Source organism: Adiantum capillus-veneris, chromosome 13, assembly GCF_014529385.1.
Source record: "Adiantum capillus-veneris isolate H3 chromosome 13, ASM1452938v2, whole genome shotgun sequence".
NCBI classification, from domain to species: Eukaryota; Viridiplantae; Streptophyta; class Polypodiopsida; order Polypodiales; family Pteridaceae; genus Adiantum; species Adiantum capillus-veneris.
Window position 1 is genome coordinate 160,481,758 of NC_140943.1, and position 26,690 is coordinate 160,508,447.

Genomic DNA, 26,690 nt, shown 5'->3' on the forward strand with positions numbered 1-26,690 from the left:
GGCAAGTAATATATATCACTTCTTGAACCTGGAACATGACCACTGTGACTAGTGTTTAGATAAATATGAACATCATTACTCCCATTGGTAGTTATCACTTGTATTTTGAACGGACAACCACATTTCTTTGATGTCCTTGTTCTCTTTTTATCTCCCCTTCGTCGAAGCGTACCACCTCGATGACATATATAATCAATCACAGTTTTTAATGTGCCCGATTTTTTGGAAGAACGGACCATCACTAGCCTTGTCTTGTGCTCGATCATGATGGTCTTTAGGCACCCCTCTACATCGGACGTGTTTGTAGTGATCACATTTGGAGGCTCTTTATTCATGTCCATTCTTTGACGCCATGATCTTGAAGTTGAAGCGTTAGTTGCATTGCTACATCCACAAGCATTTATGTACTCTTTGATGTATATGGTAGATATACCATGCTTCCTAATTTCAATGCACCATTTGGACTTGATGGAAATTAGGGTTTTATTAAACCCTTGGTGTTTTGATCCTTCAACGATATGGGCAACTTTTACAATATCCTCCCAATCTTCAACACATGGAACTCTCACCGGCTGCGAATCTCCCAAATATAAACAAAGCCTTCTATCCTCATCAAGCCCAACATGAAAGTCATCCTTCATCTTGCGCCACTTCTTCAAATCCAACATGTCTCTAGAGTCATAGGTTTTAAGAGTCTCCAATGTTTGTGGAGAGGTCACTTTTTATCATGTAATTATATGCCTCTTTGTGAAAGGAAAAATATGTTGTAGACACATAGAGATTTGGATCCGGAAATACCTTAACCATTTGATCTTCAAGAAGCCGGCTTTCTCCAAGAGCATCACCTTCTTCATGGAGTACCTCGAAGTCGTCATCAATACTTTCACTACTCGCATCACTTGAATCCTCATCAAACAACTCTTCAAGCATATGATCACCTTCCACGTTTGCTTGATCCCAATCCATCACTTGGTTGTGGTTGAGGGTGATTGGATGAGAAAGCACATTTCTTTCCGTCCGTGAGTGTGACTGTTACTGTGTGTGCGTGTGTGTACGCGCACGCGCAAAGGAGAGGGACAGAGAGAGGCCAAATTTTTTGCCCTGTGTCGAGATTACACATAGTGTGCCGAGATTACATACAGTGCGGGTCTCTGCATTACTTTGATATGAGTCGAGAGTTAAACTCTTTAAAGTAGGTTGAGTGAATGTTGAGCATACTTGCAAGAATCATAAATGGAAGAATGTACTTTAAGCTTCACTTCAATGCACAAATAAAAGGCACCGGGCCCCGCAGTCGAAAGTGATGGCTGTGCCGATATTACTTTTTGTGCAGAGATTACAATTGCACGACGCGACAAAAATTCACGATCCTCATTGAATCTTGATCCAACTTTTCACTCCCACTTTGATCCCTTGAGTTGGACCCCGTGTTACATATATACGAGGTCTGGCCAGGCCAAAAAGGCATTTTCTACCGGGAATGGAAGAAGTCCATGGGTACTTCAGTCCCAAGGCAATGAAATTGTCAATTGTTGACACCCCGCCCCGCCCACCCCTTCTCTTTCCCCTGAGCGCAATAGGGAGAACAAATGGCGAGAAGAGTGCTGTTTCGGCAGTCGTCGGGAGCAGCAGCTTCCTCATCGGGGGCAGGGAGCAGCAGCAAGGCGCAAGAGGAGGACGATCATAAGCAGAGAGAGGTGGAGCTACTTTACCTGGCGCATCAAGGCCTCGTTTCGCACGTTGATGCCCTGCTCTCTGAAGGCGTCGTTCTCGTCAACTTTGCGGATTTCGATGGTCGTACTGCTCTCCACATTGCGGCCTGTGAGGGCCACCTTGACGTTGTCCGCCTCCTCGTTTCCAAGGGAGCTGATGTCAATGCTCGCGATCGCTGGGGAAGCACTGTAATTCCATCCTTCTTGTCTGTTGCTCTCGATCCAATCTCTCTCTCTCTCTCTCTCTCTCTCTCAAGTGCACACACACACACACACACACACACGCACACACACACGCACAGGCCTTTACTGCCACTGCCAAGTTTACTGCAAAGAGTTATGCGTAGAAAGCGCATCTAAAGCAAATGCATTCAAGTCCTTCCTTCATGTGGAGGCCAATGACATTTTCAAGGATTTTGTGGAGGCCATATTGCTGTTAGATGTCTTCTGCAGTGGCTACTTGATAGAGCACAATTTTCTCCCTTCTTGTCGAATCCCTATCTTACTTGAGAAGGAAAACTGCTGATGCAGAATAAGCTATTGGGCACATTCTTCAGTTCAATTTTTTTCATAAACAACTTTTTCCTTCTCACAATATCGTGAAGGCTAGTTAGACTTAAGGGGGTGCCATGATCGTAGGCCTATGGGTGCAAAAAGTTTTTAGTGTACGTCTCTATGTATACTTGGAGAAGCCTGCAGACAAGTTGCGCCTTATAAAATATGTTGGCTCTTAGGTAGGCGCCATCTTTCATTTTAACATCCACAGTACCATTAGAAGAACTTTGTCACCGGGATAATGTCTAGAAGGACTTGAAAATCTAAAATATCTTTTCTCGACGTGATGAAGCTATGCATACATGCTCTCTTTGCTTGCAAAACTGACATTCAAGCTGTATGCAAAGCTCTTATATGTGAGAGTGCATGGTGCATGCATGGGAGAAAGAAGCAGGTTTGATTGCCTTGAGTAGAATTCCTTCAGCTTTTTTTATATGGCCTTTGAACCTTGAAAGTTTTCACAGATTTGTCTTGGCTAGAAGGCACAAACTTAGTGAATGTGGTGCCTTTACTTTCTCAAGGGGTTGCTGTCTAATCACGTGTTATGATTCTATGAAGCTCATGTCAACTGAAATTTTCAGTGGTGCTAGATGTTTATTTGAGGCAGGAAACTTTTACTTGATGTTTCAAGTAGTTTGCATTCCTATAAATATTTTCAAGAGAGACCAACATCGTCAATTTGGAAGAAAGAATGGAACAAGCATACATTGTGAGTGGCAGATTGGTGTATGCTCATCATGAAGCACTTAAACAAAGTCAAAGCAGACACAAGTTTTGGTGGTGCTACAATTGTACTTGTATTCTTGTATTTGCTTGCAACCGTGTCTGACTAAATGGTGCTTTGAAAAGTAGAGGGTTGACCATAATAATCAACTTTATCCGAATATTTGACCAAGACTTAACAAAAGCTTGAACTTTTTGTAGCCCTTGGATGATGCCGAGCATTATCAGAACGGAGATGTTTGCAAGCAATTAATTGAATATGGTGGAAAACTCTGCGTATGTAGCGTTTGTTTTAGAATTCTGTTCAGCCCCATACACGGTTTTCATTTGTTATTCTCATTGTTTCATGAACATTGTTGTGTTTTGCAGCACAAAACACCCCTGCAAATTCTGGATTCCCTTTCAATTTCAGAATATGAAGTGAATCCTGCAGAGCTGAATTATCTGGACAAGACCGTCACAAAGGTTGCCTTTTTTAGTTGTTCATAATGTTTCTCTTCATGTCACATTTAATTAAAGTATGCAAATTTGCTCCTTAAACAGATTGATTCAACATCTGTGTAGAAACTGTCAATAGAGAGAGAAACAAAAATCAGATACATTTATTTATATTGTTTAGATAGTCCTATCAAGATATTACTTTTTACTTTTGATTTCAGCAATTTTCTTTCATGCTAAGCCCCAGCGACGGGGAACTATTCTAGAAGAAAGTATGGTGTCTTTTGCCTTTTGGAGAGTTACCCTTAAATAGATCCCATTTTGATGGTTCCAGAGAGGATATAAGGTGGCAACTTGGAGAGGGATTGAAGTTTTTGTCAAATGTTTCAAAGCGTTAAATTATGGTGAGAAAGAGATGTAAGTGACCTGACTTTCGTCCCTCGTATTCAGATGCTTTAATGAGTAAGTCTTGGTGAAGGATTCTGTTTCAAATGAAATAGGTGGTGTTATTTATTTGTGAACTTTTGTGTTTTTGGCCACCTTGTGACAACTTCTTCTTGTTAAAAGTGGTTCAATGTTGCATAAGCAAAGAACTTGTGTGCCTTTAATTTAGATTGTTGTTGAGAGCCGACTCTCTACTTTTATTCTCTAGAAGCATACATGTTTTGTTAAGTTTTTTGTTTTTTGTAGTTCTTATAAGGTGGATTATTTTTTTATTCCCTTTATGTTCGTTTCTGCAGCATGACATTCAGGTGTGAGTTATCTCTCATACAAAAGCTACGCCATCCCAATATTGTGCAATTTCTTGGTGCAGTCACCAAAAGCAATCCTGTGATGATCATTTTTGAGTTTTTGCCTCAGGTCATTTATTTCACTCAAGCCTAACTGACAAGGGATCTCTTTCATCTATTGAATTCTACGTCTTGCATGTCTTGTCTAGTGACAGTGTTCTTTCTTCCACACAGGGGGATTTGTATCAGTTTTTGAAGCAGAAAGGTGCTTTAAAGTCATCAAAGGCCATAGATTTTTCTCTTGATATTGCAAGGTTAGCATTGCTCTTGCTCATCATCGGGAAAATAAAAGGCCAGTTGCATCTTCTTCAAAAGAGTTCCAAGAGATACTCATGCTACAATTCATTTGCATAACCCTGGATATGCATTCTCGAAGGGGCCTTCTGCTAGGCTCATGAAATATGCTTGGATTGTGTGTATGAATAAATAAGTAACTAAATTTATCGTAAATAAACAAATCATTAATAAATATATATATATATAGAGAGAGAGAGAGAGAGAGAGAGAGAGAGAGAGAGAGAGAGAGAGAGAGAGAGAGAGAGAGAGAGAGAGAGAGAGAGAGAGAGAGAGAGAGAGAGAGAGAGAGAGAGAGAGAGAGAAAGAAAGAAAGAAAGAAAGAAAGATTTTTAACGTCTATGTCAGGCCGAAATCGGCCTATGAGACAAATCAAATGTACATTGTGTGTATGTCATCCGTCTATCGGAAAGACAAATGAAACAAAATTGATACAAAACTGAGCTGAAAGTAGGTAGTGGAGTATCTGAGGAGGGATGGAGCTCTATCTCTAGGGGTATATGCATGTCTGTATGCTCAAGGTAGTACAATCATGAGAATGCATCAAGCTATCTAGCTCCATCCTGTACTAATGGGGGGGTGTAAGATGTGGTACATGGGTGGGTCTGGTGCCAAGGCTACCCGGATGAAAGCGGTCGGGTCAGCCCTCATCTGAGCCACTCGCTCCTCAGTGGCACGGCGCTCCCGGGCTCGGATCTCCTCGATCTGTCGGTGGTGGGAGCTCGCGCCCCTGTAGCCTGTGACTCGTGGTCGTCGTCTAGCTCGGTTCACCTCCGCCTGTGGGAGTGTCACTCCCCTCTGAGTGTCTGGTGAGGGGGGGGCGGAAATCCTTTGAAAGAAGTCTGTGAGCTGCGATTGTCTCCCCTCTGTCTGTGTAGCTGTGTGTGGCTGTAGTAGTGTGTCCCGATGGCTCTGTATCTCTAGTAAGAAACGTCCGAGCTGTCTCTGATCTCGAGATTCCATGATCTCTCGGAGAGTGGGCTGTCCTCTAAATAGGGCCTCATACCTGCCTCTGATCTCAGTGTATGCTCTGCATCTACATACAAAGTGCTCCTCACTCTCCACCTCCTCTGTGCAGGCTCTGCAGATTCGCTCCCCCCTCGGAACACCAGTATGTCTCCCGATCTCAATCTCTAACCTGTGTGAAGCCACTCTCAGCTGACCAATCGCCACCCGTGAGCTATGTGGCATATATGTGTCCATGTAGCGTGGTCTCTGTATGAACCCCCCAGATAATATGGTGAGAAACTGGTCTCTGTAATCTGACATCCTCGTCCCCAAGCTAGGTGCCGCCCAGACTCTCCTAGTGTATAGCTGCCACAGATCCTGTCTCAATACCAAGTTCCTCTCACTGCGAGAGAGGTGAACATATGGTGAGTGGGGGTCGTACTGGAATGGTGGTAGGCTCTCCATGTCAAGACCGTGTCCCTCAAACCATGCTCTGACCTGTGAGTACCATGCTCTCTCATGTCCACTCTCTGATAGCTGTATAGCTGCCTCAAATGCTCTACGGGTAAGTCTGTCAGGAGGTAGCTCTCTCATCCTCTGGATGAAGCAAACTGTCTGGAATAGTGCCTCTACAACCATAGGTGGTGTGGCGAGCTCGGCTCTAATAATGTCGTGTGGCACTGTCTTCTTGCTGCGGAGCAAGCGTGAGATCATATATACCTGTGGTCTCTCAAGTTGTGTCCACTGGTCAGCTGTCAATCCTGGTGCCCATACTGCCGCCGAGTACATCAAGGCCGGGGTGACTAAGGTGTCGAAGAGCCACCCCTTCGTGCGGGGCTCCTGAAAGTGTGCCTGGTGGCACCTCCGCTCTAGCATGGCCAGAGCTGCATATCCTCGGGTGAGCCTGTCAACAGCAGCCTGCCTCATAGTGAAGGGTCCTGGTAGGCTGGTGAATGTGATGCCAAGGTAGACATAGGAGGTGACTACATCAACCTGTCCTCCTGCTGCTGTGAAGGTGGCGGCGCTCCTCACTGCACTGGATGTGTGAAAGATCATAACCTTGGTTTTGCCAAGGTTCACAGTCAACCCCCTGTTTGTGCTGAATTCGTCCAAGGCCTCAAGATGGCGTTGCAAGCCCTCGGGTGACTCTGAAATCAACACAATATCATCAGCATATAACATGATGTGGACCGGAGTACCTGCTAAGTCGCTCCCCTCTCCCCCTGCTCGTAGTATGTAGTCGGAGATCTCGTCGATGTATAGCCCAAAGAGTGTCGGGGAGAGTGGGCATCCTTGCTTAACACCAATGGTGCTAGCAATGGTCTCTGAAAAACCGCCTGGGCAACGAACCCGACCCGCCACCCTCTCATATAGAGCATATATGGCCCAAATCATCTCTGTTGGTACCCCAATGCTGTGAAGGCGCTGGAAGAGTCTCTCGCGTGGGACTGTGTCAAAGGCCTTGCGGAAGTCCACAAAGCAGCAGTAAAGCCTCTTCTTCCGCGCCTTTGCCCCATCAATGAGGCAGCGCAGAACGAAGATGTGGTCAATGGTGGAGAAAGCTCGTCTGAAACCTGCTTGGCCTGGAGCTCGTAAACCCTCGATCTCTGCGTAGCAGCTGAGCTGTGCCTCAAGTACTGCTCCATATAGCTTGGCCATCGTGTGGCCAATCATGATAGTCCTGTAGTTCCCTGGGTCCAGGGTGTCGCCAGATTTGTGGATAGGCACTATGGTGTGCTGTGTCCACTCCTCTGGGAAGCCCTCCCCTATAGCCCGGTTGAAGACATGTGCAATCAACGGGGCTATAGTGGAGGCCGCATAAATGATGTGCTCACTCTGTAATCCAGTATGGTCAGCTGATCGTCTGTGCTGCATGCGGCGTATGGCCCTCTCTACCATCTCTGCCGTAAAGAAGGAGGAGCACGTGGGGCGAGGCTCGTGTGGTTGTGGAATAGGAGGCTGCCCTGGCACTTCATAAAGTCGTTCTGCATAATCATGCCATATCTGTGGATCCTCAATAGCTGTAGTCGGACGTGGCTCGCGTAGGGTGCGCCATGCCGTCGCGCTATCCATGCTCATGAATAGGCGGTATAGCTCAAGCTCCTGTGCCTCTTCGAATGCTCGCCGCTTTTGGCGTGTCAGCGTCTTCATATGCCGTCTGGCCTCTCTCTCTGTGATCTCTCCTAAGGCTTGTCGTGCCTGGAGGCGTCGGTATAGCTCTCTGCACTCATCATCATACCAGCGGTTCTGAGGCATAGCCCCGGGGGGGGGAGTGCGTCCTGTGTGAGTGGTGTGTGGAAAAGAGCTAATAGCTGAAGTGTGGAGAACGGAAGAGATATGTGATGTGAGAACTGAGAGTGGTGTGGATGGGTGGAGGAGACATAGGCCATGTTCGACCTTGGCCGAGTAAATAGAGGCTAACTCATGTGTGAAATGGATGGTGGTGTGTGGAGTGCGTGTTGTGGAGTTGTGTGTGATGGTATCTCCGGTGATAGAGAAAGAGAGGTATGTGTGGTCGGCTCCGATGGGTATGGGTGGAATGGTGAAGGATGTGATAAGGTGTGTAGCCAGCAGGTGTATGTGAGTGTGTGTGTGCGTGCGTGTGTGTGGGCAAGAGATTCCTGCACGTTCCTCAGCTTTTGGGCGCCCCTCAGACAGTGTGGTCTGTTCGTCCGTGACCTGCTGTAGCAGTTAGTACTCAGCCCTGCACAGCTTAACCCTACTGTGGGCTCGCCCCCTGTCAGTCATTCAACGACCTGCTGCATCCTCAGCGCCACTACAGTCAAGGCAGTCAGTACAGAACATAACAGTTAAGATTTTGCAGGCTTTAAAATTTGTTCTCTTCCCCTCTTCTTCACAATATGAAGAGAGGGTAGCTACGAAGCCAACCATGTCTTCCCCCATCATCAAGACGCCGACACCGACAAAGAAGACAACGTCCTTCATGCTCACGAATAAGAGGCTTGCACAATTGGAGAAGGACATGAAGGAATGGCGGATGGAGAGAGAAATATGGAAGGAGGAGAAAGCCAACTTCATCAAGCTATGGAACGAAGAGAAGGAGGACATGAGAGCGGAAATCCAAAATCTCAAAGAGGAGAAGGAGAGAAGGGAACGGGAGAACGAGAAGGAGAGGGAGAGATGGAGGAAAGAGCAAGAAGAGATGAAGGCACAAATCGATCTCCTTCATGCTTCCCTCACATCCCTCACCCCCGAGGAAGGAGAGATTAAAGGGGAGGCTAAGGAAGCCCTCAAGGAGGAGATCACCAAAGCCCTCACCGCAAGCATTGAGGACAAATTAGAGGCCACCAAAGAAGGATGGGTCGAAGTAGTCAAAAAGAACATCAAGAAGGTAGCAAGAGAGGAAGCCCAAAAAGATGAAGTACTCATCGTACACACAACCATCGAAGAGGAGAAGATGCGACAAGCTCGCCGTCTCAATGTGCGAGTGACCGGCATCAAAGAAGAAGAAGGGTCTACACCCGAAAGCGATGGGAAAGCTTTATGCAAGAAAGTGGGATACAAGGAAGAAGAGATCCCTTTCTCCAAAGTTTGGAGAGCCGGCAAAGATCCAAAGAAAAGAGCTCTCATCCTCCAATTCGCCTCCGAGGAGTCTCGAACTTCCTTCCTCCGAAAGAGGGTCATCCTGAGAGGGATCGACGGCCCACCGATTTATCTAGATGATGACCTCACAAAGATGCAACAAGATCACCGTCGCGCGTGCATGCCTCGAGTCCACCAAGCCCGCAAAGAAGGGAAGAAGGCAGTATATCGGGATGGTAGGGTTATCATTGATGGCAAGACCATCGCATAGGGACTCGCGGCCTGTGGGACACACGAGGAGATTCATGTCACGGTTTGGAATTGCAATGGAGACTTATGGACACACCCAGAGAGACTTGAGGAGGTGATGAGAGGTCGAGACATCATTCTACTTACAGAGACACACGAGAGCCCGGAGAGAGGGTTACCACGGATACATGGATTTCAGTGGGAGTCTCTACATCGAGGATGTATGCGCCAGCACACCACTCGCGGCTCAGGAGGAGTGGCCATACTCTTTAGACAGGGGCTTCACAGCAGACTACAGATTGTTGCCCGGGACCCACAGGCCCGCTACATGTGGATTCGCCTCGAGCTCTCACGAGACAGGATCGTCTACATTGCCCTTTGCTATTTTGCTCCCACAGGCTCCAGATTTGCCCCTATTGAGCAGGAGTCACCGTACGCATGCCTCACGGAGGAGATTATGGAGTACTCCACACTGGGTGAAGTCTTCCTTATGGGAGACTTCAATGCTCGTACACGCAGTGAGCAGTGTGAGACATATGACGATGAGGACCCAGAGACACTACACACTCTAGATGAGGAGGCTACTAGGAGAGACACAGCAGACAGAGCTCCAGTCACAGCTTATGGACGACATCTACTTCGACTTGGCTCCCAGCACCGTCTCGTTATTTATAACGGGATGGTCCAGTCACCTGCTGAGAGAGAGAAATGAAATGAAATGTTATATTAACGTCTTCAAAAAGCCAGAGTGACCTATGAGACCAAACTGATACAAAAGTGGTGAATCTGTTACAATGTCTGAAAAGTGTGAAAGTGTGAAAATAAATGCGAAAAACTAAATACAAAGTATTAGATAAACTTCTTAGGAGCATTTTGGGTGTCTGGCTAGAATGCTTCTAGTCCTTTGTTGTAGTCTCCTCCGGTGAAGTGTGCTTCTGCATCTCGGTCGTAGTCGTCTCGATTTCCTAAGCTCAATCGCCCTGTCAATGAGGGTGCCTTTAGTATGAATGTGGGTACTCCTTTGTGCTCGCTGCTGGCCTCTTGCTTCTCCTTCCATTCCTGTTTCTCTTGATCCGAAGAAATCTGTGATCTGCCTCTGAGGCTGTAGTGCTCTTTGTCTTCTCATTAGATTATCCTTGTGCCGATGTAGTTCCAGTAGGTACAGGACTAAGCACCTTTGATCTTGGTATTGCATGACTCTATCTAGAGGTCCAAAGCCTTCTTTAAATAGGCAATGGAAACGCCCACGTATCTCATAGTATACGGTGCAATGGCATATGTAGTGTAATTCTGTCTCCGGCTCCATTCCGCATAACTTGCAAATTCTGCTCTCAGGTGGGATTCCCCTAAATCTGCCAAATTCAATTTCCAGCTGGTGTGAGGATGTACGAATCTGACCAATAGCACATCTCAAACCATGAGACATGTGGGTATCCATGTAGCTCGGGCGAATCACAAAACCATCTTCAGATAGCAGTAGGAAGTTTTCTTTGTAGTGCCCAATTCTTGTGTAGGGTCTACCCATGTCCTCTTAGTGTCCAACTGTATAAGATCTTGGCGGATGATTTTATTAATCTCCGTTCGTCTGATTGCCAGTGATGGAGCCTCAAGAGAGTATTGGAAGGGGGGTAATCTTTCCATACTGAACCCGTGTCTCTTCTCTGAAACCACGAGGACAGTTGCGCATACCAGCATGATGTATCTCCTTTCATTGCTAATTGTCGAGAGCATGATGTATCTCCTTCCATTGCTAATTGTCGAGAGGATTCGAGGGCCAATCTAGTATATCGGCAATTATTTGTATCCCATAAACCATGTATGAGAGAGAGAGAGAGAGAGAGAGAGAGAGAGAGAGAGAGAGAGAGAGAGAGAGAGAGAGAGAGAGAGAGAGAGAGAGATAATGAAATGATATATTAACGTCTACAAAAGGCCAAAATGACCTATGAGACCAATTGATTACAATGATGAGTCTAGTACCAAGTCTGGGTACAAACAAAGAAAACTACAAACAAAGAACTGAGAGAGAGAGAGAGAGAGAGAGAGAGAGAGAGAGAGAGAGAGAGAGAGAGAGAGAGAGAGAGAGAGAGAGAGAGAGAGAGAGAGAGAGAGAGAGAGAGAGAGAGAGAGAGAGAGAGAGAGAGAGAGAGAGAGAGAGAGAGAGAGAGAGAGAGGTAATTGATGGTTTCACATGGCTGCAGCCAGGTCAGACATGCAGATATCTGGGCTTTCAAGTTGGATTTGACGTTACCTTACAGCAGCAGTTTGCACCCGTACTACAGTTTATTCGCAGGAAGCTATGTCATTGGTCTTCACGTCATCTGTCGTTGGCTGGCCGTGCATTGGTCGCCAACCAGGTCATTCTGGCTACAGTATGGTATACAGCCTCCTGTTGGATGCTACATTCTGGTGTGATAGCTCAGCTCCGCAGACTCGTGCGGAACTTTTTATGGAGTGGCACAGATGGGACTATTGATACTCGTGCTCGAGTTCGTTGGTCCACGATTATTCGTCCTAGGTCAGCGGGTGGCCTTGGCATTATTGATCGAGAATTACAGAGCCACGCCCTTCTTACCAAGCTTATTGTTCGGGGTCTTTTCCCCAGCCAAGAACCTTGGAAGATGCTTCTTCAAGCCGCTCTTTCCACAGCGATTCCACGCCTTGGCACCAGACATGGCCATACTTGGCAACCAGGGTATCGTTTTCTCTTTACGGATGCCCCCTTGTGCACCAACACTCTCTCGCCCTTCATCCGATCGCTCCTTCAGATTTGGGTATCCATGCGACGAGCTATCATACGCTCACCTCCCTCATGCCGTGAGGAGATTGAGCGTCAGCCTCTCATTTTGAATGCTGCAGTTCTTGATTCTTCGGTTAATCCACCCCGTCAGCTTGGAGAGAGGACTCACATTGATTGGGCTGCTTGGGACTCTGGCCCTGTTGCCTCTATGTGGTTGTTTCATGAGACACGTATGCTGGATGCAGATTTTGTGGCAGAACATTATGACATTGGTTGCGGGGTAACAGACATACTGCTTGAGATTGACTCCGCCATTCCTTCACACTGGGAAGCAGTCATGCGAAGCACGGTTCAGATGCCTCCACATTGTGGCTGGGAAGGCCTCTTTGCTCAGAGCACTCTCTTATTAGTTCGTTTGGACACCATGCTGTTCACAGTTGATACTGACTACTCTCCGGGGATGCATGCTAGATTGACATATGCTACCACCTCTCCACACCTTCTCTACAGCGGCGCTCGATGGGAGGCCATACGAGTAGTTGGCTCCCGCGGGAAGCGTCGTTGTGTTGACCCCCGTTTCGCTTCCGCTGATGCTGCACTTTGGAGGCTTTGGGTGTGGGAGGGTCGTGCCCTATCTCAGCTTTATTGGGACCCAGGAGAGTGGCATTGGCCTCAAACTAACCCCAACGGTGCACATGTATCATTCTTTGAGTACACAATCAGAATTGGAAGATTCGCATTGATGAGACAACACCCAAAGCAGTCCACTCGTATGCGTTTCTGGTTACATTCAGGTATCTCCCATGCCTATCTATAGCAGTTTTGGTCGGCCATCTGGGATTTACATGTGGCTCGTCGTATTTCTTTTTTCCTGTGGATGATTGCACATGCAGGACTTCCAGTTGGGACTTGGTTAGCTTCTATGGGTCATGATCCGTTATGTACTCGCTGCTCTTTGCGGCTACCTGATTCACCTGCACACTGTCTTTGGTCATGCTCGTCTTCTCATGTAGTGTGGCTAGCAGTTTGCTTTTTACTTAGCAGAGCTGGAGTTCAACATGGATTTCTCACTTGGGGATCTGTCTCCTGGTTGATGCCGATGCCCGGTCCTCATCTTTTCTACGAGGGCTCAGACACAGATCCAGCTCTTATGCTTACCTTGACTGGTTATTGGCGAGGGACTTTAGCTATGATACCACAGATTGCTAGGCAGGGGGATCCTCAGACATGTGATGACATCTTCTCAGTTATCACTAGCATTGCACTACGGAATGTTTGGAAAGCTCGTTGTCTTCACATTCTCAGTGCGGCTCCACAGCTCCTACCGGACATCCTCACTGCCATTTGGCTGGACATCATTCACACCCTCATTTGGCAGTGGGATTCTTCCTCAGGTACATCTAGAGCAGCCGAGGCTCGTCGATTTGGTTTCCTTCGGCGTTGGGCCCGATCTCCACTATTCTTTACCCTTACAGGTGGACATATTACATGGCATTATGCACCTCCACAGTGGTTTCTCCTCCACTCATCATACCGACCACCATGAGATTGTTCTAGTCGAGTTGTCACTATAGTGGCTCTCAACCTTACATTCAGCTTGTACACCTCACGTGATAGGCTATTTTGGCATCCGCTGGGGATCATATTGTACTCAGTAATATACAGCCTTGATTTTTCCAAAAAAAAAAAAAAAAAAAAGAGAGAGAGAGAGAGAGAGAGAGAGAGAGAGAGAGAGAGAGAGAGAGAGAGAGAGAGAGATGGATGAAATGTTATATTAAAGGCCAAAATGACCTATGAGACCAATCTGTTACAAAATGGTGAATTTAATACCATGTCTGGGTACAAAAGAACTAGAAGAAAGATACTACTACTAGAATCCATCCTCATCTGCACTCTGGATGTCGTGCCTAACTCTTATGGCGGCTCTATCCATGTCCTCCTGGTAACCTGCTGGATCAGGGCCTGACGAAAGTCTAGTAATCTCCACCGTGTAAGAGACATCGAGGGTGCCTGAAGAGAGTACTGGAAAGGGGGCAACGTGTCCATGGTGAAGCCATGCGTTTGAAACCATGATGTCATGTGTGCATACCGGCATGAAGTGTCCCCCTGAAGAGCTAACTGTCTGGAAGACTCAAGGGCCAATCTAGCATATCTGTTTCTAGTAGTATCCCACAAGCTGTGCACAAAGGAGACTGATCTGGTAAGCGCCTCAATCTCCATAGGAGGGGCAGCTAGCTCTGCTCGAATGATAGCGTGGGGTACGGAGGCCTTGGCTCTGATCAGTCGAGAGAAATGAAATGACATGTTATATTAACGTCTTCAAAAGGCCAAAATGACCTGTGAGACCAGAGCGTTACAATGTGGTGGATCTGATACAAAGTCAGAGTAACAAAATGAAATGACAAAATGATAAAATATAAATACTATGAAATCCTAAGCTGGTAGGTGTGAACTAAGCAGCTAGCCGGGATAGCTAAATCACAAGTCACAAGAGATCCAGCATTAGTCGTTGTCGGATCTTATCAATCTCCTCCATGGTTAGCAGTCTGACCGGGTGTCGTGCATGTTTGGCCAAAGTGATCCGAACCCTCTGATGTAGCCTTCGTCGATGCTGTGTAGTCCTCCGCAGTCGTGGGCGTCTGGATCTCCCCAACTCAGTCGCTCGGTCGATCAATGTGCCTTTGGTGTGAGGCGACAAGATCTGCTGTGGTAGTAGCTCCTCCGGGTGTCCAGTGTCTGCTCTAAAGAAGTCTGTGATGTGTCTCTGAGACTGGCTGGCCTCTCCTCTCATCGGGCTCTCTCTGTGTCTGTGCAGCTCGAGCAGAAACAAACCCAGGCATCTCTGATCCTCATACCTCATGACTTTGGAGAGTGGTCCAAAGCCCTCTCTGAACAAGCAGTGGAAGCGGCCTCATATCTTGTAGTAGACGGGGCAGTGGCATGTGTAGTGTAACTTTGTCTCAGGCTCCATGTCACAGTGGGGGCATGTCCTGGCCTCTGTTGGTACTCCGCTGTAGCGCCCAGTCTCGATCTGCAGCTGGTGTGAAGATTTGCGTATCTGGCCAATAGCACACTGGTGACCGTATCCCATGAGACAAGTGGGTGTCCATGTATCTGGGCCTCGTCACAAAACCGTCTGTCGTAAGCTGGAGAAGATGCTCTATGTAGAAAGCCATCTTCGTGCCCAACTCTTGTGCTGGCTGTATCCATGTCCTCTGGTGTCTAGCTGAGTGGTCCTGGCGGATGAGCCTTGTGATCTCGGACTGTGTAAGAGTCAGGGAGGGTGCATCCAATGAGTACTGGAAGGGGGGCAATCTGTCTATACTGAACCCATGGGCCTGGAACCATGATGTCATCTCCCCATACCAACATGCTGTGTCTCCCTGCATGGCTAACTGTCAAGAGGACTTAAGTGCAAGGCGGGCGTATCTGTCTTTGGGAAGATTCCACGTGCGGTGTATTAATGAGACAAATCTGGTGAGCGCCTCAACCACTAGTGGGGGGGCAGCTAGCTCTGCTTGGATAATGGCACGTGGTACTGAAGCCTTGGCTCTAATGAGCCGCGAGATCATAGAGACTAGGGGCTTCTCCATGTCCCACCATCCATCAGTGCGACTTGTCCTCCCGTGATGATCCAATGAAGGCCCCCAGATCTCAGCTCCATAGAGCAGTGCAGAAGCCACCAAAGTGTCAAAGAGCTAGAGCTTCGTCTGAGGCTCTTGAAACTGAACCTGTGAACACATCCTCTCCAATCTTCCCAATGCCAAATGGGCTGTGGTCAATCTAGTCTCAGCTGCACTCCTCAATGAAAATGCTGGTCCACTATAAACCACTCCAAGGTAAGTGTAAGCATCTGTATACTCCACCGTCTCTTGGCCGATGTGAATGCGGGCGTTGACCTCTTGATCCACTGTGGGGTGGTATTAAATACCATGACCTTGGTTTTACTAAGGTTGACAGACAAACCACTTTCATGGGCAAACCTATGCAAAGCATCCAAGTGACGTTGCATCCCCTCCGGAGATATAACAATAGCGGAATCCATGTCCCTGCCAGCGGTGCACCTCTATCCCATCTCTCTCAATGTAGTCAGAAACCTCATCCACATACATACCAAATAGAGTAGGAGAGAGCGGGCAGCCCTGCTTCACCCCAATAGTGGAGTGAACCGGTGTAGATGGACCCTCTGAGGTGCGTACATGCCCTACTACTGATCTGTACAATGCCATGATTCCCCAAATGAGCTCTGTGGGTACTCCCATCTCTTGTAATCGTCACATCAATCTAGCTCTTGGTACTGTGTTAAATGCTTTGCGGAAGTCCACAAAGCTACAATAGATCCGTCTCCCATGGGATCTGCCCTCCTCGATGATGGCCCTGAGTGTCAAGGTATTGGCCAAGAGTCTCTTGAACCCTACCTGCCCAGCTACACGCACTCCCCCTCTCTCTGCCCATCTACTCAGTTGTTGCTCAAGAATGGATGCGTACAACCGTGCCAATGTGTGTCCAATCATTATAGTGCGATAATTCCCAAGCTCCATACGGTCTCCTGATTTGAAGATAGGTACAATCGTAGATAGGCTCCAAGTCTCTGTAGAGGTAATGGCGGGGGGGGGGGGGGGGGGGGGGGAGGGGACAGCTCATGAAAGAGCCGCCATGCCTCATGCGAGTCTTGACTCAAGAATAGCTAGTAGAGATCCTGCTTTAGTCGAGCCAAAAATGCCGTCTTCTTCCGCCGCACTAGGCGTCGGGAGTCAATCTATGACTGTCTGTGAGTGGTGTCCCCCATAAGCACCTCCCTTTGAAGTGTAGCTCTAGTATGGCGGCATTCCTCATCATACCAGCTGTTCTGAGGCATGCTCCCAGAATGGCGTCTATGCTCAGGCTGGGTGTGTGGGTATGCCTTTGCTGTTGCATCATGTAATGTCTGTGTCAGTATAGTAGTAAGCTCCTCTAGAGGTCGCCCTGGCTCCTCAATGCATAGGCGTCTGTAGATCCCGTCTATGTATACAAAATCCGTCTCCCGGGTGAAGGTGTAGCGAGTAGGGGCTTCTACCCGAGGACTGTGTGCTACACTGAATTGGAAAGAGATGGTTAGCGACACAATAGCATGATCCACTTCCACCCTGTCACAAAGTGATGATGTGGCGGACAAGAGAAACCCTAAAATTCCTGCAAACCCTAATTTCTGCCAGAAACCCTAATTTCCGGAAATGGCAGAGGCTGATTTTTTTTTTTTTTGAAATGATGAGCGACGCGAATTTTGCTTTTTTTTTTTATATAAAAAAAGAAAAGACTCTCTAAAGAGAGAGAGAGGACTACTGCTTTTGATTTTAAAATCTTTTGGGGCTCTGCTTTTGGGCATCCCTTGTACCTTTAAATATGTGGAGAGGGCTTCACTTCTCAGAGCATCTGGACGCAAAGTCTGAGAGTGAAACCCTAACCGCTCTCTTGTACTTTGATCATTGATTAATACAAAAAGAAATACCGAAAGGGGCGCTAGTCTTTGGGGCCAATATCTCTAGGCACGGAACTCCGCCGGGCCAGTGCAAATCTATTGTGATCTGTGAATTGTTTTGAAGTGGTTATTTGGTGCTGTCGCGGTTGATTCTTGACTTGGAGTGTCCAAGTCTGTTACTGTGGTATCAGAGCACGGCCGATTTCTCTTCTACGAGAAATCCGATCCCCGATTTTTTTTTTTCCGCGGCACCTATGGCTTCACGCAAGGATCAGTCAACTCCCTCTGCATCTGGAGATGCGGGTAGGGATCACAACAAAGATTCCGGCAGAGAGTATGGCCCGCCTTGGCCTAATTAGGCGGAGCGCCGAGAGATGGAGCGTCGCCAGTTGATCGGCGATGCAACAAAGATGATGCTCAATGAAGAGGTACAGATGGAGTGGCAGAGAATCACAACACCACTCCCGAAACCCGCTCTCAAGAAACCTTCTGCCTCCAAGAAATATACGGAGAAGGAACTGGAGAACGTGGTGGATGCACGGATTGCTCAACTTTTCGACGTGCAAAAGAAAGGCAAAAAGCACGGCAAAAAGCATAAGAAAGGCACTGACTTCCCGGGATATTTGGGTCGTCGGTTGACATTTGACAAGGCAAAGAAATAGAAGAAGCGTGTTCGATTTGAAGGAGTACCCAGTTCTTCTTCTTCTTCTTCTCCTGATAGTTCTTCTAGCTCCTCGGATTCGAGCGAAGAAGACAGAAAAGGTAAAAGCGAAGCAAGAAACAAAGCTTCGGAAAGGGCAAGAAAAAGGCAAAGAAGGCTACATCTCGCCTAGAGACTAACAGTTCTACTAAGGACTCGTCTACAGACAGCTCAGATTCCGATGACGGAAATTTATGCGAACACGAAGAATTTTTACAAAGCCAACCAGTATGACTTTCTCGAAGATAAAAGCTAGAAAGTCCGAGAGTTTAAGGAAGGTGGCCACTCGATCAAGTTTGATACTTTTTTAGGATACTCAGATGCTTCGAAGGCTTTGTCTTTTATACAACAGTTTGACATCGCTTTCGCGGGAGGACGCTATTCAGAGCACTCCAAGATTCGGATAGCTGTCTCTTATTTTAAGGGGAATGCTCGCACTTGGTGGTCCATGCTTCTATTAAGAAGACTGTGCTAGTTACATGGCTGAAATTCAAGAGGCTTTTTATTTCTTCTTGGTTGACGCTAGAATATGAATGAGATATACGAGCTGCTTGGAACCATCTTCGAATGACCAAGAAAGACACAATCAATGCTTATTGTGAAAGATTCTCGAGCTCTTTTCTACCCGTCTCTTCATTCAAGAAGATCTTGTTCAGAGAACAGATTGAGCGGTTTACCTTGGGTCTACCTACAGAGATCCGTGATCACTGTTTGGAACAGAAGCCAGCTTCTATTGAGGAGTTGATGAGTCATGCGACGTGGGGCTTTGCCATTCACTCTGGCAGTCTGACCTACCCCACAGATGAGGCCATGACTCAACGAGCCGAACAGACTTCTGGGAATGAAAGTAGAAAGAAAAAGAGCAACCCAGAGAAAAAGGATGCATGACCCAAGCTTACTCCTGAGGAGAGAGCTCGCTTCATTAGAGAGGGGAAGTGCTTTGGATGCGGGGAACATGGACATATCTCTGCGAAGTGCCCTAATAAGGCACAGAAAGAACAAAATGATAAAGACGATGACACGTCTGAGAGTTCGAGAGCAGCCTGAAGATCAAACCATTGATCTGATACCTGGAAGCACGCCACCGAATCGGCCACCTTATTGTGTGAGCCGAGTACAGAATGAAAAGATTATGAACCCAGTGAAAGACCTCTTGGAAAAGGGTCTTGTCCAGCCTAGTACTTCACCGTATTGCTCTCCAGTGTTGTTGGTTTTGAAGAAAGACGGATCTTGGAGAATGTGCATCGATTATAGAGCTCTCAACAAAATCACCATCAAGAACAGATTTCCGATTCCTAGGATCGATGATATACTCGACAGGTTATAGGGATCCTCGTGCTTTAGCAGGATTGACTTGAAGAGTGGATATCATAAGATCAGGATCGCGCCAGGAGATGTGTACAAGACAGCTTTTCGGACGACTTTTGGGTTATTTGAGTTTTTGGTGATGCCTTTTGGCTTAACCAATGCTTTTGCGACATTTAACCGGATGATTAGGACAGGATTTTTCGAGAGTACAGGCTATTTGTTGGCACTTTCTTTGACGACATCATTGTTTTCTCCAAGAATGAGGCAGAACCCAGAGATCATCTGCTTCAAGTCTTTCAGGCATTACGAGATCACACGTTAGTGATTAATGCAAAGAAAAGTGAAATTTTCCTACCAGAGATACACTTTTTGGGACACATTGTGTCAACAGCAAGAGTGCAAATGGACCCGGCCAAGATAGAGACTATCCGTGATTGGCCCGATTTGAGGAATGTCCATGAAGTTAGAAGCTTCTTGGGACTGTGTTCGTACTACAGGCGGTTCATACGAAAGTTTGCAGAGGTTGCTTCCCCTTTGCATACCTTGACACAGAAAGGAGTACCTTTTTGTCACAAAGTGATGACGTGGCGAACAACAGAAACCCTAATTTATGCCAAAAACCCTAATTTCCGGAAATCGCGGAAGCTATTATATATATATATATGTATTTTTTTTTTTTTGGGTTTGGAAAATGAAGAGCAACGCGAATTTTTCTTTTTTTTATAAAAAAAGAGAAAAAGACTCTCTAAGAGAGAGAGAGAACTGATGCTTTTGATTTTAAAAGCTTTTGGGGACTGCTTTTGGGCATCCCTTGTAACTTTAAATAAGTGGTTTGGGCATTCACTTCTCATAGCATCTGGACGCAGAGTCTGAGAGTGAAACCCTAACCGCTCTCTTTTACTTTGATGATTGATTAATACAAAAAGAAATACCGAAAGGGGCGCCAGTCTTTGGGGCCAATATCTCTAGGCACGGAACTCTGCCGGGCCAGTGCAAATCTTTTGTGATCTGTGAATTGTTTTAAAGTGGTTATTTGTTGCTGTCGCGGCCGATTCTTGACTTGGAGTGTCCAAGTCTGTTACAGTGGTATCAGAGCACGGCCGATTTCTCTTCTACGGGAAATCCGATCCCCGAATTTTTTTTTCCGCGGCACCTATGGCTTCAGGCAATGATCAGTCGACTCCCTCTGCATCTGGAGATGCGGGCTGGGATCACAACGAAGATTCAGGCAGAGAGTATGGCCCGCCTCGGCCTACTTAGGCAGAGAGACAAGAGATGGAGCGTCGTCAATTAATCGGCGATGCAACGAAGATGATGCTCAATTTTGCCAAGGACCCGAAGACGGCAAAATATATGAACCAGACCTCTTTGGAAGAGGTACAGATGGAGTGGCAGAGAACCACAACACCACTCCCGAAACCCGCTCTCAAGAAACCTTCTGCCTCCAAGAAATATACGGAGAAGGAACTAGAGAACGTGGTTGATGCACGGATTGCTCAGCTTTTTGACGCGCAAAAGAAAGCCAAAAAGCACGGCAAAAAGCAGAAGAAAAGCACTGACTTCCCGGGATTTTTGGGTTGTCGATCGACATTTGACAAGGCAAAGAAATTGAAGAAGCGCGCAAGTTTGAAGATCTACCCAGTTCTTCTTCTTCTTCTTCTGACAGTTCTTCTAGCTCCTCGGATTAGAGCGAAGAAGTTAGAAAAAGCAAAAAGCGAAGCAAGACACACAGCTTCGGAAAGGGCAAGAAAAAGGCAAAGAAGGCTACATCTCTCCCAGAGAGTGACACTTCTACAAAGGACTCGTCTACGGACAGTTCAGACTCTGACAACGGAAACTTTTATGCGAACAAGAAGAATTTTTACAAAGCCAACCAGTATGACTTTCTCGAGGATAAAAGCAAGAAAGTCCGAGAGTTTAAGGAAGGTGGCCACTCGATCAAGTTTGATACTTTTCAGGATACTCAGATGCTTCGAAGGCTGTCTTTTATACAGCAGTTTGACATTGCTTTCGAGGGAGGACACTATTCAGAGCACTCCAAGATTCGGGGAGCTACCTCTTACCTTAAGGGGAATGCTCGTACTTGGTGGTCCACGCTTCTTTTAAACAAGAGTGCGCCAGTTAAATGGCTGAAATTTGAAAAGCTTTTTATTTCTTCTTGGTTGACGCAAGAATATGAACGAGATATACGAGCTGCTTGGAACCATCTTCGGATAACCAAGAAAGACACAATCAATGCTTACTGTGAAAGATTCTGGAGCTCTTTTCTACCAGCCTCTTCATTCAAGAAGATCTCGTTTAGAGAATAGATTGAGCGGTTTACCTTGGGTCTACCTACAGAGATCCGAGATCACTGCTTGGAACAGAATTCAGCTTCTATTTAGGAGTTGATGAGTCATGCGACGCGGGGCTTTGCCATTCACTCTGGCAGTCTGACCTACCCCATAGATGAGGCTATGACACAACGAGCCGAACAGACTTCTGGGAATGAAAGTAGAAAGAAAAAAGAGCCACCAAGATAAAAATGATGGACGACCCAAGCTTACTCCTGAGGAGAGAGCTCGCTTCATCAGAGAGGGGAAGTGCTTTAGATGCGGGGAACAGGGACATATCTCCGCAAAGTGCCCTAAAAAGGCACAGAAAGAACAGAATGATAAAGATGACGACAGGTCTAAGAGTTCGAAAGCAGCCGAGGCATGTGGCAGAAAAGGCAGATAGAAAAGTAGAATTGGTACCACATGGCGTGGGACCTGCACCGAATCTAATGAATGAAAGTACAAACTTTGCGGCTTTTGGGGCAAAGTGAAGGATCAGGAAGCTCTTTTGAAGGAGCCAAGGCCAACTTCTTTTCACTTGGAATTGGCGGCTCGATTTGGAATTACGCTCGACAGACTGACGCCACAGGCAGAGGTAGTTCGACTTGCACCCGGATGGGATGTTGCCATTACACCAAGCATTGGCAAACTTCGTTTGCAATGACAAGGGTGTTCAGGGCACGCGAGTGACATTCTACTCAGGATTCCTTGGTACCACAAGAACTACACCGTGGTTGACTACCGGGCCCAGAAAGCGACTTTAATAAATGAAGGGCTTAGAGATTGTACTTGATGCACTTTAGTTTTCTTACTCATTCTTTTGGGAGAACTGAACGATAGATAAAGGTTGAATATGTTTTGACCTGAAGAAAAGAACACCAAGATTTTTTCTCCACGCTCATGCCGATTGCTTTTGAGAGGGCCTGAAGATCATACCATTGATCTGATATTTGGAAGCACGCCACCGAATCGGCCACCTTACCGTGTGAGCCGAGTTCAGAATGAAAAGATTATGAACCCAGTGAAAGACCTCTTGGAAAAGGGTCTTGTCCAGCCTAGTACTTCACCGTATTGCTCTCCAGTGTTGTTGGTTTTGAAGAAAGACGGATCTTGGAGAATGTGCATTGATTATAGAGCTCTCAACAAAATCACCATCAAGAACAGATTTCCGATTCCTAGGATCGATGATATACTCGACAGGTTACAGGGATCCTCGTGCTTTAGCAGGATTGACTTGAAGAGTGGATATCATCAGATAGCGCCAAGAGATGTCTACAAGACAGCTTTTCGGACGACTTTTGGGTTATTTGAGTTTCTGGTGATGCCTTTTGGCTTAACCAATGCTCCTGCGACATTTAACCGGATGATGGACAGGATTTTTCGAGAGTACAGGCTATTTGTTGGCACTTTCTTTGACGACATCATTGTTTTCTCCAAGAATGAGGCCGAACACAGAGATCATCTGCTTCAAGTCTTTCAGGCATTACGAGAACACATGTTAGTGATTAATGCAAAGAAAAGTGAATTTTTTCCTACTAGAGATACACTTTTTTGGGACACATTGTAGGAGTGCCAATGGACCTGGCCAAGATAGAGACTATCCGTGATTGGCCCGACTTGAGGAATGTCCATGAAGTTAGAAGCTTCTTGGGACTGTGTTCGTACTACAGGCGGTTCATACGAAAGTTTGCAGAGGTTGCTGCCCCTTTGCATACCTTGATACAGAAAGGAGTACCTTTTTCGTGGGGACCCACAGAGGTGACTGCCTTTCGGACATTGAAAGAGAAATTGACTACGGGACCTATTTTGACTTTGCCGGACTTGCAGAAGTCATTTGAAGTATATTGTGATGCTTGTGGTCGTAGTCTGTGTGCAGTCTTGATGCAAGAAGGCCATGTCATAGCTTACGAGAGCTGTTTGTTCTCTAGGCCGGAGATGACAACACAGATCTATGAGAAAGAGCTTTTGGCGGTTATCCATGCTCTTACTCAGTGGCGGCATTACCTACTCGGAGCGGATTTTACTGTCTTTATAGACCATCAGAGTTTGCGCTACTTCTTCTCACAGAAGCAGCTTTCGGAAAAGCAGATGCGGTGGGCGAACATCTTGTCAGAGTTCCACTTCCAGATTGTCCATGTGCAGGGACAGAAGAATGTGGTGGCAGATGCTTTGTGTCGGAAACCGTTGGTTCTGGCTGTTTCCGCGATACATCATAGGAGCTTCGAGGATATGGTCGATCAGTATGCCACAGATACAGATTTTGCAGATATTTTCATACGGATACGGGATGAGAAGACAATAGCTGGATACTCCCTTCGGGAAGGCTACTTGATGAAAAAGACTATGTTGTGCGTTACACAGCCGTTGAGGGATAAGGTTATGACTGAATGCCACTATCCACCTTTTATGGGTCACCGCGGCATTGCTACCACCATGAAAGGGGTAGAGAGATACTTCTTTTGGCCGTGACTCAAGAAGGATGTGGAAGAGTTTGTGCGTAGTTGCTTGGTATGCTAGAAGGTCAAGTTTGACAGGCATAAGGCACAGGGATTGTTACAGCCTTTACCCATACCCACCCACCCCTGGGAAAATATTGCAATGGATTTCATTTTTGATCTCCCAAGAAAACAGAATGATCACGATGATTTTCCGATACATGGCACGTCTGAGATGATTGTCTCCGACAGAGACCCCAAATTTATGAGTTTGTTTTGGAAGGCAATTTGGGAGAACATTGGCACGCAGTTGCAGTTCTCGTCATCGTTCCACTTGCAGACTGACGGGCAATTTGAGATTGCCAATTCAGTGATTTTAGATTTATTGAAGTCTTGTATCTCGGATCAGAAGACTCAATGGGAAAAGAACTTACCTTTGGTGGAATTTGCCTAGAATAACACGATACACTCTTCGACGGGGAAGACGCCATGTGAGATTGTTGAAAGTGCTGCGAAGGTTCCATCCTTCTTGAGCACGAAAGATTAGATATTTGAAGTGGATGAATATTCGCGAGATTTGGATACGGCTTTTGCCAAGGTTCGCGAGACTTTGCAGGAGTCTCAAGAACGACAAGAAAAGGCAGCGGATCGCCATCGTCGCGACTTGAAATTGAAGGAGGATGATTGGGTGCTCTTACTTTTGAGATGGCACGCCTACGAAAGAAAAAGGGTAAGGAGAGGCTTTTTCCAAAGCTTAGTATGCGATACTACGGACCTTTCCAAATCACTGACAAGATAAATGATGTCTCCTTCCGATTGAAACTGCCAGACACTTGGAGGATTCACAATGCATTGCATGTGAGTCTCTTGAACCCTGTTATGGGTGATGTGCCTGATGATGGGGAGCCTGATGAGCAACCCGAAGTGGAAGAAAACGAGGAGATCCTTGTTCCAGAACAGATTTTGGTACATAACGATACGAAGAAAGGTAAAGTCCGAAGGCGGTTCTTGGTTTAGTTCAAGAACTTTCCTGCATTTGATGCGAAGTGGATGGAGGAGGACCTAGCAGATACTCCTGGGATTGTGAAACTTTACCTCGATGTTTTGGTTTAGCATAGTCTACTCCAAACGGAACCCAGAAACTCAGCTTGGTCGAAGATCTGGTGCAGTGGGATGCACAAGAGGGGAGTTACTCCGCTCCTTTGTCAACAGAAGCCTCGATTTTGATACTAAAGTCACTGATGTCTCTTTGAGCTTCAGGGATACTGAGAGCTGACAGTATTCTGTTGGATGACTTTATGAAATGGAATTCTTGATTATGATACTGATTTGTTCTTGACTTCTTGTGAGTGCAGGAACTGATAGACGAAATGACTGCAGTATTTTGGTCTGATTGATCTCGAATAGACATGGTTGCAATAGGGGTTAGTCAATCGGACATCGATGAGGTCCCGATTGGACCTAGATGTGATTGCTAGCTACATTGCCGATAAATCATGGTCTAAGATCCGAATGAATGTTGAATGTCATGTGATGTCCTGTGACGTCTGATGATGTCCTGTGATGTCGTGTGATGTGATCGTCGATTTTGTACATGTGCTAGATGTGTGTTCCTAGTACGTAGGTACTAACAATCAGTGTCTGCTAAGACGGTTTATGGCTTTTGTCGGTTTTGCAGGCGTAATCGCGGTCGATTACAATGCTTTCAAGAGGGAAGTAATGACGTGGCGAACAGCAGAAACCCTAAAATTCCTGCAAACCCTAATTTCTGCCAAAAACCCTAATTTCTGGAAATCGCGGAGGCTATTATAATGTTTTTTGGAAAATGAAGAGCGACGCGAATTTTGCTTTATTTTAATAAAAAGAGAGAAAAAGACTCTAAGAGAGAGAGAGAACTGATGCTTTTGTTTTTAAAAGCTTTCGGGGCTCTGCTTTTGGGCATCCCTTGTAACTTTAAATAAGTGGTTTGGGCATTCACTTCTCAGAGTATCTGGACGTAGAGTCTGAGAGTGAAACCCTAACCGCTCTCTTGTACTTTGATGATTGATTAATACAAAAAGAAATATCGAAAGGGGCGCCAGTCTTTGGGGCCAATATCTCTAGGCACGGAACTCCGCCGGGCTAGTGCAAATCTTTTGTGATGTGTGAATTGTTTTGAAGTGGTTATTTGGTGCTGTCGCGGCCGATTCTTGACTTGGAGTGTCCAAGTCTGTTACACTTTTTCGTGGGGACCCACAGAGGTAACTGCCTTTCGGACATTGAAAGAGAAATTGACTACGGGACCTATTTTGACTTTGTCGGACTTGCAGAAGTCATTTGAAGTATATTGTGATGCTTGTGGTCATAGTTTGGGTGCGGTCTTGATCCAAGAAGGCCATGTCATAGCTTACGAGAGCCGTTTGTTCTCTAGGCCGGAGATGACAGCACAGATCTATGAGAAAGAGCTTTTGGCGGTTATCCATGCTCTTTCTCAGTGGCGGCACT

General features: G+C 46.4%; 1 protein-coding gene across 1 annotated transcript in view; it reads left to right on the forward strand.

The window, feature by feature from the left end:
- The first annotated feature begins 1,534 nt into the window (after window positions 1-1,534).
- The window catches only part of LOC147445187 (serine/threonine-protein kinase 12-like), an 83,081-nt gene continuing 57,925 nt past the window's right edge, over window positions 1,535-26,690 (forward strand). The window contains exons 1-6 of the mRNA XM_086527633.1: window positions 1,535-1,901; window positions 3,192-3,266; window positions 3,360-3,455; window positions 3,763-3,845; window positions 4,169-4,289; window positions 4,394-4,473. Coding sequence (XP_086383759.1) covers window positions 1,590-1,901; window positions 3,192-3,266; window positions 3,360-3,455; window positions 3,763-3,845; window positions 4,169-4,289; window positions 4,394-4,473 — 767 coding nt within the window. The 5' untranslated portion in view covers window positions 1,535-1,589. The remainder of the gene's footprint in view (window positions 1,902-3,191; window positions 3,267-3,359; window positions 3,456-3,762; window positions 3,846-4,168; window positions 4,290-4,393; window positions 4,474-26,690) is intronic.